This window comes from Cordyceps fumosorosea (genome assembly GCF_001636725.1).
Source record: "Cordyceps fumosorosea ARSEF 2679 chromosome Unknown scaffold_38, whole genome shotgun sequence".
NCBI classification, from domain to species: Eukaryota; Fungi; Ascomycota; class Sordariomycetes; order Hypocreales; family Cordycipitaceae; genus Cordyceps; species Cordyceps fumosorosea.
The window spans coordinates 97790-109178 of record NW_017387338.1 but is presented as its reverse complement, the minus strand read 5'-3'; the positions used below and the strand labels follow the sequence as shown (position 1 = coordinate 109178).

The 11389-nt window shown below is 56.1% G+C and overlaps 2 protein-coding genes across 2 annotated transcripts in view; one reads left to right on the top strand and one right to left on the bottom strand.

Annotated features, from left to right (window-relative positions):
- ISF_08949 (LipA and NB-ARC domain protein) overlaps positions 1-775 on the top strand; it is a gene marked incomplete at both ends in the record, with an annotated part of 1984 nt that extends 1209 nt beyond the window's left edge. Inside the window, one exon of the mRNA XM_018852552.1 lies at positions 62-775. Within this exon, the coding sequence (XP_018700281.1) occupies positions 62-775 (714 nt within the window). The remainder of the gene's footprint in view (positions 1-61) is intronic.
- A 714-nt stretch (positions 776-1489) lies between these two features.
- ISF_08948 (protein phosphatase regulator) lies at positions 1490-3508 on the bottom strand (the record flags this gene model as incomplete). Its single annotated transcript, XM_018852551.1, has 1 exon — positions 1490-3508. The coding sequence occupies one exon, from the start codon at positions 3506-3508 to the stop codon at positions 1490-1492; it is 2019 nt and encodes a 672-aa protein (XP_018700280.1).
- Between the last annotated feature and the right edge of the window lie 7881 nt (positions 3509-11389).

Genomic DNA, 11389 nt, shown 5'->3' with positions numbered 1-11389 from the left:
CGCGGCGGCGAGGAAGGTCGCCAGGCAGGCATGGCGAGGCGCGGCGGGGGACGCGGTCAAGGCGAGCTGGAAGGACAGCATGAGCGCGGAGGCGAGGTACGGGCGCGCCGTGTCGTCGGCGACGATGCGGCCGACGGTCGGCGTGCTTCCGGGGGAGGACGCACCGGAGGCGCCGTTCCCGCTGCGCGTGGCGGGACGGGTGGTGCGCGGGACGGGGCGCACGCGCGCGCGGTACGGCTTTCCGACGGCGAACTTGTCCGGCGTGCCGGAGGAGCTGACCGCGCGGGTGACGGGCTTCTTCGCGGCCTGGGCGTGCCTGGACGACGGGCCCGCGTGGTGCGAGGCGGTCGCGCGCGTCGGGCCGGCGGAGGACGCGGCCCCGAGCGTGGCGGCGAGGGGCACGGTGGCGGTGCACGTGCTGCGGGACATGGAGGGCGAGGAGCTGCGCGGGCGGACGCTGCGGCTGCTGCTGATGGGCTTCCTGCGGCCGCTGACGGACGGGGACGGGGACGGGGACGGGGACGAGGACGGGACGGGGGAGGATGCCGCGCTGCAGGGCCACGCGGATGACGTGCTGACGACGCTGGCGAGCCTGGCCAGGGAGGGCTGGCGGCCGGAGGGGATGGGGAGCGAAGGGTGGTCGCTGGACGGCGTGGCGGGGAGGTTGGCGGCGAGGGTGGACGCGCTGCCGGTGCACAGGGCGGGGATACGCAGCGAGGCGGGAGCGATGAGGGATGTGAGCTTTGGGAGGGGAGGGCTCTGGATACCGAGATAAGTGGTGTGGTGATGGTTGGGGTGTGTTGTGTGGGTGTAGATGGTGGTTGAGTGTAGATGGTGCAACTGACTGTCGACGGGAGAGTGCTTGACAGTTGTGTATGATGGTGTACATTAGGTTTCATATACTAGGTAATCAAAAGTCGTACTACATTGCTGAATTAGCAATGCCTTTGGCAAGTAATTCAAGGTTGAATTGGACTGTTATATGCACAATGTTTCCTACGGTCTTCACTGTTGACATCATCTACAGGTCACGACATCCATGGCATCCACGTGGAAAGTCAAGTCGGATAATTATCATTCAATTCTCATATCCATACCCCTCACCGCCGCCACGCCAGACGGGAATCCCGGAACGTGTGTGTACTTTTGTCCTGTGCAAACCAAAACCATGCAGTGCTCAAAGAACCCCAAATAACTATACTCTTGCGCAGAAGAGAGCCAATAAAGAAGAATAGGAAAAGAATAAAGCCATAACAATACTCACGCTCAAAAGGCAAATGCAAGCCGAAAAGAGCGCATAACCATGCAAAACTATACTGCAAGAAGCAAAAAAAACTACCGGCCGTCATTAAAACATCATTATCGATAGTGGAATTAAACAATCGCCAAACTCCATATGCTGAACAGCCGTCGAAACGCTCTCCGACAGAATATCCTGACAGACAGGTCAACAGACACACCGCATTGGCTAGCCCTTGTCCAGAGGAGGCTATCCCCGGATCGCAGTCGCCGGCACAAATCGGCCGGGCGTCTGTTGCGCTTGCAGAGCAACATCGGCCGCCGTCGTCCCCGTGGCTGGTGTGAAGCTGGGAGACATGGACCGCAGCGTAGGCTTGGGCAACACGTATTCAGCCGTCTTCATCGTGGCAATGCTGTCCTTGTTCGGTGACGCGGGCGGTGATACCTCGTACTTTTCGAGTATCTGCGCGTCGGCCGTGTCAACCTTGGGCCGCGCCGGCGTCTCCTGGGGGGAAGACTTGCCGCCGAAGAAGCAGTACTTGTTGACCAGCTCCTCGTACGACGAGCTGGCAATGGCTGTACCGGGCGCCGCCACCACCACAGTGTGTGGAGCGCCGAGGTTAGAGAGCAAGGAGCCCTTTGTGTTGCTCTTCATGTACAGAGTGTCGGCCTCCTTGGGAGACGAGTCCTTGCGAGACTTGACAGCATCTAGTGAGGCGCCAAAGTCGTAGCGGTTAGCAAACGCGGCTCCGCTAGGCGTGGCAAGCGACTTGATCATGTTGTCGCTGGCCAGGTTGTTGAAGGACTTGGACTTGAGACGTAGGCCGCTCCCACATTCGCCCAGATACTCGTGCAAAGGCTGGTCGAATCGGAAGCCCGGCTCGTCGGCAAAGTCGTCGAGCGACGCAGGCATCGAGACTGGCCGGGGGGTAGTGCTGTGGCTCTGACGACGGCTGCTGCGCGGCAGACTACCAGGCGCCTTGTTAGTGCCGTTAAACTGACCCTTGCCGCGTTGAGGCAGGTACTTCTTGTGGAAGTCAACCTGGAAGTTGGAGCCGCTGTTGTTGTCCCAGTATTCCTGGCCATTAACCAGGTAGCGGATGCACAAGAAGAGCGTCTTGCACTCCAGGTTGGCCGTGTCAGCCAGCTGGATGGACACGGTGAAGCGGTCGTGTCCGGGTGTGCCCTCGCGAGCGTCAATGGGGCAGGTATACTCTCCCGTCACCTCTGAGGTCGTCTTCCACCCATCAAGGGTGAAGCGGCAAGTGATGAGCTTCTCAAAGGTGAGGTTGGCGACGCTGATGGACGCCTGCAGGGACTTTTGATCCTTGGACAGCCACACCTTTTCCAGACGAGCGGGCAGGGCTCGGCGGATCAGGTTGTTGTCGTGGGGAAAGTTGGTGGTGGCGAGCTCCCACTCGAACGGAGGAGTCCTCGTCTTTGGCCCGCCCGGGAAGGGGTACTCATTGTCGCTCTCATACGCTTCCACTGGGGAGGACCCGGCACTGACAGCCAAGGGCCGGTCAACCTGGAGGAAATGGCGGACATGCTCGAGGTGTGAGTCGAAATGGACGGCCTTGGAGAAGACGGGGGTGCCGGGCATGCTCGAGGGACGGCGGCGGGAAGAACCACGCAGGGCCGGTCGCACCAGTTCGCCCGACTTCTTCCTGACCATTTGCGGCTTATAGCGTAGGTCCTCCTCAGACTCGGAGGAAATGGTAGCCGAGGTCTCGGCCGATGCAGAAAAACCGGCATGAGGCTCAGTCGCAGAGCGGCCGTGACTTATATGGCGGCCAGGACTCCCAGGGTATGGCGAGAGAGCAGTTGTGCTGAAGCTGATGCGCATGGGCGACTGGGAAGGGATGCCGTAGGCGGAATAGGCCAGGTTCTCATCCGAGGACAAGAGCGTGCCCTGTGACAACTGGCTGACGGCATCGCGGAGATCCTTTAAATCGTCTTGCGACGAGGATTTGAACTCGTCATCACTGCCAGATGCGGACTCGGGAGGGGAGATTATGGCGCCAGCGGGGATGGGGCGGATATCCGTGACGGGGGGAGGAGACTGTCGCAAGCTCGAGTTCGGAGGGTGGACGGGTGTTGGTTCGGGGCTGACGGTTGTGATGGAGGGTGTGCGACGGTGCTTGTTTAGGTACGAGGCCGAGTGCGGAAGTGAGGGACGAGAGCCATTGTGTATGGAGGATCGTCGACTGACGTCTGGAGAGACGGAAATAGAAGAGGCGGGTGACCGAGATGGCGGCGTATAAGGCATTGCCAGAGACGGGCAGCGCCCTCTCGCAAGACAGTCGACTATGTGTGGTAAGGGGAGGGAGGGACGATGATTGGATGTTGTTCGACTAGCAGTGCCTATATGAGAAGCACTGTAGGATGGAGCTCGCGAATAAGTTGATATGGAGATTCGGAGATTAATACATGAGGGTAGGAGGTAGGAGGGTGAGATGTCCAAACGGCTCTAGGAACTGGAGGAGGCGTTAGCGACGGAGTTTCAGTTGATACAAGCGTGGTCGAAATGAACAAAGGTCGCAGAGTGATTAAAAAGCACGAATAGATGTACAGAGGAAGCAGGACAAAACCAATTGCGAGTCGTGGATGGTTGGTAGTGGCGGATTGAACCTACGTCGGAGAGGTCGGGTGCGCTGCAGGTGGATGGAAGCGGCCACACAGGAAACAAGGTTTGGGCAATATTCCAGCAACCAAACCAGGTATCCGTACAATGTGCGGTAATCAGGGCACGCTCGATCGTAGACGCTGAATGAATATTTAGAGGAGAGGAACAAGACGACGGGGAGGCGCTCGTTGAGGGTATAAAGAGGAGAGGAGAGAATAGAAAAGGACGAGAATGTTGGTCGTCGAGTCGCAGGTGGCGGAGCAAACGGCGAAGGCTGCAGCGACTGTAAGTGAATTCCGGACTGGAAGCGACGAGGGGGATGATCGAGGCGAGAGACAAAGATGCGGAAAAGGGACCCAAAAACCCAAAACCAGCAAGTATAAAAATGACCAAATGAAGAGAGGTCTATGAAATCAAGACACAACCCCTCGACCTTGACGAGAAAAGGAAAAAAGACCTTGGTCCTGCGAGGAGGAATGACGAGAGAAGAGGCCGTGAGGAAAAACGGGGTGGGGGAGGCGTGTTTTTGATGTTTTGGGTGAGATGGCGCTAAATGAGTTTTTTACAAGGCCCGTAGCAGTGCTGAAGGACGCTAGGCGACAGGGGGAGGAGCTGTCTGGGGGTTTTTTTTTCTTGTTTAGCGGACTTTCGTGGTTGCAGGGGGTTGTGATTAGCGGTGGTGGTGCCCTGGAATTGGAGGACGATGGCAGTGCTGAGATTGATGAAGTTGGCGGAGGGAACCGCTGGAAGATGCCGTGAGCGATGCTATTAGCCAGAGGCTGTACAGGTGAGGAGGCTATGATGAGTTTAAGTGAAGCAGAGGAAAATGGAAGAAGTCTGCAGGTTGTTCAAATGCAATACAAGATTTATGTCCGTACATGCAATCTAATTCTCTGCATCAAATTTAATCCAATGCAATTCTCGCATCTCCTTGCAACTCCAGTTGCCCTGCTTCCTGCTTCCATCTTGCTGCATGCCACGGCCGATGGCGCGCAGGATGTTGGGGCGCTTGCGTTTTTAGCGGGTCAATTAGCCTGGCGAGTGGGCCGATGCTGTGAAAATCAGAAAAGAAAAAAAATGGAATCCCGGTTTCTCATGATGGATGATGCCCGCGTTTGCTCCTTCTTCCTTGTCAAATGCATGCCATTGTCGCTGCCGCGTCTTGGCCTTGACCGGCACCTGTTTTGAGGCTGTCATCATCCATCAAATATCCAAGCCATTACATCAGTATCTCGCCTCGAATCCGCGGCCGCCATCACCGCCTCCCGTTCCGGCCGCTAACTTGCCTAGCAACTGCCTACGACCGTCTTTGCCACCGAGCCTACGAGCCCACCAAAGAAAGCCACACACCATAACCAAACACCAAAACCACGCCATCCAAGTAGTCTTTCAAGCCATCCCCAACCAATGCAAGTAGGACCCTGCAAGGTGGCAAATGGTCGATGGCAAATGGTACTCCGTAGATGGCAATGGCAAGTACACGGCATACCACATCAAGCATTCCACCTCCATCAGCATTGCCATCAACAGGCTGCCAACCAGTCAGTCAAAAACTTCCGCGGCTGCATGCATGCTCGCATATACTCCGTACAAATACTGGGTATGTATACAGTATCAAGTGTCACGCCATTCCGCCAGACAATAAGCACCGCCGTCCATCTCAGCCTCTGATGCCCACACCTTGGCACGACATCCCTCGCGACTGCTTCCAGGATAAGCCAGTCTCCCTACCAACAAGAATAGTCGATATGCCCTCTAGCCCGGGGATCTGGACCCTGGATCTGAAGGGGTTGCTCGGAAAAGTCAAACGTCGTCGTCCACACGGCCTAGCCTTGGAATTTTGCGACTTGGACCTGTCACTTGCGCTACGGAGATGGATGCAGCATTGGCAATGCCATGCACGGTCCCCATCCATCGTAACCGTCGCCCAACCCTCCCGCTTGCCGACGACAAGGGATGGACAGCTTTGACTTGTTTCGACTCAACCGCGACTCTGCACTGCAACAGCGCGTACCCTTCTGCTACTTGAGTATTACTATACGATGGGTCCGTCCGCATGCATACTCGTAGCTCAGAGTCAATTGGAGGCACGAGTTGGAGGGTTAGGTATTCCAACCTTGTCTTGGCCCTTGTCCTGGCTTCTCCCCTCTTCCCCCTTTACACCTCGACGCCTCGCTCTCGCCCTGGCCGCTCCGGTCTCCAACCGCCGGCTCCGGCACTGGTGGGGCTATCGAACCATGGTCCATGTACCAAGTAGCGACTGGTCTGGACTATGAGCTGACAGGACGTGTCATCTGTCGTGTCTTTGAACAAGCTTTACTGGGATATCTTGTCGACTATGAGATGGCGAGACCCGACGTTCCTCGCTCTCTGGAGAGTATTTACGAAGCATACCATTGCCTCGCAGCCCTGGCCGCGGAGTAGGCACCGTTGATGACTATTAACCCTTGACAACCAGCATGAGAAAGCCCACTTGCACACCGGCCGCCGCCGCCGCCTTGGTTTGGTTTGACTGGTGCGACGCTAGCCTGTAGCTGTGGTGTTCGCTTGCCAGCATCGCGCCCCCTGTCGGGGCTGATATGACTGGGACTGGCTATCATTTGGAGGCAGTTATCTGTTATCACCAAGACGGACTACTAATGTTATAGGTAACTAGCAATGCGGTATTAGCCCGCCCTCATAATGCTTACTCGCTGTTGCGATGGCGTTGATCTGCTTATCAGGCGGTCCCCCTTCTGTGGCGCGGACCAGTCGTTTTGGGACGACACCTGAGGAGCCAGCCCCTCCAGCTGAGACACCAAAAGCGCGAGACCTAACCCATCGGAAGGAAGGTAGCGAGTTAGCTGGTTCAGAGGAAGCGACTTGGCTGCAGCTATCGTGGCATTGTTTACTCGGCGTTTGGGCGTGGTGGTTGTTAGTCTACTAGTAGGTTGGCAGCAACTAAGATATGTAGATGTCTGGTGTCGTGGCTCCTCATCGTTCTCCATTGAAAGTGAATCCCACGGGGAAAAATGGTCGACGCTGGGTCAATACCCCCCGTTGTCAATAAGATCTGCTCCAGAGAAACCCAGCACGCTTCGACCCGGTCCCAGTTGCAGCAAAGTTTTCTTCAATTCATCGCAAAAAACTCTCAAGATAAGGCTGCACTGCACAGGCCATGCCGGGATTAGTGGGGCTGCGGACTAAGCCCGCCTGGTACCGAATCTCTGGGCAAAAAAGCCAGTCCATGCGAAAAAAGAGGAAAAAATGAGAGAGCAAAAAGAAAAAAGAAAAAAAAAATTGTCTTGCCTGCAAACGAGCTGCGAGCAGGTGGGGCACTTTATCCTTTCGCTACTGGTAGTCACCTCCACCTCTACCTTGGCTGCGGAGTACCTTATCCGTTCTTTTCTTATCATTGCCTTTCAACTCTATTATCACCACTGCAGCTAAAACTTTTCCTGGCCTCCTTATCCCGTCCTCCACCTCAACGGCCGACAAGTGTCGCAAGTCGTGCATCTCCACGGATCTAATGTTTCCTCCCTACCAATCACCACCTCCTACTACCCCAACAAGAGACAAATATCCATCCGGAGTGCACTTGATACCCGCCAGGCTGTCCATTCGCATCAAGACATGGCCATCCACACAACCGGGGCAACAAGGCACCCACATACAAACACGCATCCAGTCAACTCCCGTCACCACCATCACCGCCATCAATATGGCACGTATGGCCATCACCACACCATCACGCCGTAGCCGCCGTGCCCCTCGTTCAAGCGTCGCCCATTGCCACCGTTTTAGTGTCTATCGGTGCGTCTACTAAGCTATAACCAAGACGCCACATCTCAGCCGTCCCCCTCGTTGGCTGGTCGCCTTCCCAACAAGACGGCGACCTTCACACCACCACGCATTCCTGCCTGCCTCGAATTTCGCGCGGAGCTCCCCCGACCCGACTCGGAGGAGGCCTGCGACGGTTGCCCCTCGTCCAATATTGCCAGCCGTGGTTATCCATTGCTTCCTACTAATTAACTACCAAGACGTACAGACCCGTCGGCCGTCAGCGGGGGTGTTTCAAGACCACAGTCGGTACGCATCCATCATCATAGATACAGAAAGAAAACTCGCATCGCGATCGCAGAAAAATCCCCAGTCAGCCTGTGGTGATCGACATCCAGTTCTACCGCATTGGCATCTCACGACAAATTTGGCACCACTCATCCAGGCGTAATACGACAACAAACCGAACAAACCCATGCTCAATCAAGCACTTTTCTCCCAATAAGTCAAATGAGACACCACAGAGCCCCATCCTTGTGACGCGGCGAAAAAAGACATCGACGATGCCGCCATGTGGATTTGCTGTCACCTAACAAAAAGCGGACACGGCCAAAACTGGACCGTTGCGCTGCTCATGCCTGCGCGGTGCCGTCACCAAGTCGCCCAGTCATTTCACTACTGGGTAGACGGACACGCAGCTCATCACTGCGGCGCCCGCTCAATCCACATGTGCGGTCTCGACGGAGAATGGCGTCCGAAGCCTCCCCTCCTGACCGAGCACGTTATCAGGGTATCAGACCGTCAATCAGCTCGTCAATCAGTCCGATTGCCCTTCAGGCCTCCACTACGGCCTGCAGCCTCACAACTCTGCAACCACACTGCAACGCTCGTTGCCCGTGAGCATCTCTTACCGCCTATGCCATGCAACCCTCCGCTCCTCCCTCACTCACACGCATCATCCCCCGGCCGACCTGATTGGCTTCTCGATTCGATCGCTTGCACCATCCATAACCTGCTTGCTACCTTGATGCTCGCCTGTCGCACGCTAGCAGGGGCAAATATTCCTGTTCCTCTCCACCATGGCGCATGGTGCTCGCAAACCTGGCATGTCTTTCTTGGCCAATTTGCAAGGGGAGGACAAGGACGCCGATCGCGAAAGCTCTTCATCTCCCTGCGGCGTTGCACATAAGGACAGTACGAATACCAGTAGCGTGCGCCAAGAGGCCCCGAGATATGCGGCAGCTCTTCCAGTTATTACAGGTACTGTGCAAACACCATCGCCATTGTGCAAGCGTTGCGCCAAGTCTCACCTTGTCTTGCTGTTCTCACCAGCAGGAACTCAGCCAGAAGCACACGGCCCAAGTTCGCCACGAGATAGATGCCTGCCTGTCAACCAAGTCCACACAGCCCCATCGTCTTTCTTTCAGAAATTGCGGACGCGCCGAGCCTTGCCTTGCCTTGTCCTCGAGTTATTCGGACTCTGCGCCACGGACTAGCTAACCGTCCTCTTTTATGACAAAGGCTGCCCGCATGCATTCTCGCTCAAGGTCCGTCCCAAATCATGGTTCCCGTACCCACCGGGCCACCGCACCGCGCCGCTGGCCCCACCTCACGATGCTGTTATTAGGCTATCTGCGACAAAAATATTTGAGGCTCAACTAACTCAACGGCCGTCTGTCTGTATGTGGGCGAATGCTTGCCGCAGGGGAAAGTGGCCTAGTAGCCGCAGCTGCGATGTGATGGCCACTTTCTGGAACTCTGAAAGTCCCAATATTGCGTAGATTTGACACGACTTGAAAAGTTCCACCACCGCATCAGTCGTGGTCCATAGCGATTGTCCGTAAGACCTCGCAACGAGCTAGCTTGTGGCTTTGACGGGCGGCACAGAACTTTTGGCCATGCCATTGTCGCGATGCATCAAAGACGCCAAATACCACGCAACAGAGGCAGCCTAGGCTTAGCCTGCTCCCTCCCAAGCGGCTGCATCCTTCTTCTTGGCGGGCCTCACGTTATCTGCCGTCCGTCTGACGCCTCCGAACTGCCCGGATATAGTCCACACCGACTGGCAGCCTGCGCGGCATGGCAGAAACGTCCGCCACGCCATGCCATGCAAATGCAGATGCACGCAGTACGAGGACCATGCACGCCTGCATTGGCGGCGCGCCGTCTCCACTCACCGTTTGCCTGGCGCCTCCATCCGTGGCGTTTCTTCATCCTTTGCTGCCGTGGAGTTGGTTGACGGGAGACGGGAGTGTGGTCGGCGACCGGATCGACTCGGTTACGGGGAACTATGATTTGAGTCTTCAGCCCCGGGCCGCCTTGCTGTCGCCGTGATGTGATCGATACCGGCCACAAGATCCCTCATATCCAGTAGAGCCACCTCGTACTCGGCTGTATTCTGTCCGAACTAAACAGTCTTGATAACAAGCTGTTGTGTAACCCGCTGGCCTATGCCGGGGCATGGAAGCCTCAAGCTTGGAACTGAACTGCAAGCCAATCAGTCCTATACTGCTAGCACTGAAGACGTGCGCCACGCTACACGATAGCAAGCCGCAAGTGTCACCGGCTATTATTCAGAGGACTCGTCATGTGCGCAATTTACGTCCATGGCCCTTCCATGTCTGAATGCCTGCATGCTTGGCTACGGGGCTCTCAATTGAATCAAGCCAGCCGTGCAGACGACGTGGCGCGTCTTAGCATTCCCCGCGTTTGACATGGCGCACGGAGGCTGGGGTAACAACGCGGTCTTCTGTCGTTGCGAGGCTGTTGAAGGTCGGGGTAGATGCCGACTTGCTTTTGCGACGCGAAGCGGTCAGGGTCGATTTCGGCCTCATTTTCCAGGTTAGCTGGCGAGCTGGCTATGCTAAACTAAGGCATACACCGGACTCTGCGATTTAGACCAAAGGGTATAGACTCGAAGCCGGCATCTGATCGACAAGTCTGGCGTACCGACTAGAGCGCAACAACTTTGACCCGCGCAGCTCGATATATGGGCGTCCGTATGCTAGTTGAGGGAGGAGGTAAGATGCTACGCAGCTGATCGGCGGGAGGGAGAGGCAAGGTAAGCCGTGGCTGGCCCTGAAGCTGTCGATGGCTCCGGGGGCAGAGAGATGTGCCACTCCATTGTACAGAAACGGTTGCGAATCGGCAAGCGAGCTACGTGGCCCTGCCGATAGTTAGGGGTTCCAAGGTCTTTTAGTGCAAAGGGATGCTTGAGTGGCAAGTTATGATGGGTGAATTGGTGTGGCGATGGGATATCAGGTTTTCGCATACACTGTCGGCCCGGGAGAGCGCGGCAGGCGAGCGAGATAAGGCATCCCAAGCAGGGACCAGCAAGGGCAGATAAGGGACAAATTGGAGCGTGCAGTGCAGGATGCAATCTGGGATGAGTGAGGATTCATTGGCAATATACTGGCATGCACTGGCAGGCCGCGTGCATGGTGATGCGGAGCCTTTTTTGACTGTGGTGATGTGGTGGCGCGTTTTTTGCAAAGCACCGTACGGTCGAAGATTTTTTTTTTCTTTTCTTGGACTCTTGCTTTACGAAGTGATTGACGAGGAAATTTGCCCGCGGCAACCCTTGAAATGAGATTAAAATGACAAGACTAGTTTATTGCACAGAGTCGTCTCCCGTGGTGCGTCACGTAGCCCACGATAAGGATAGCATCCGGTCGTGAACCGCGACAAGATGATGCGAAAGACGGGTTGTGAAAGTATTACAATGTCGATCTCTCTTATCGGATGCTCTCTATGTGTTGTAAAAGC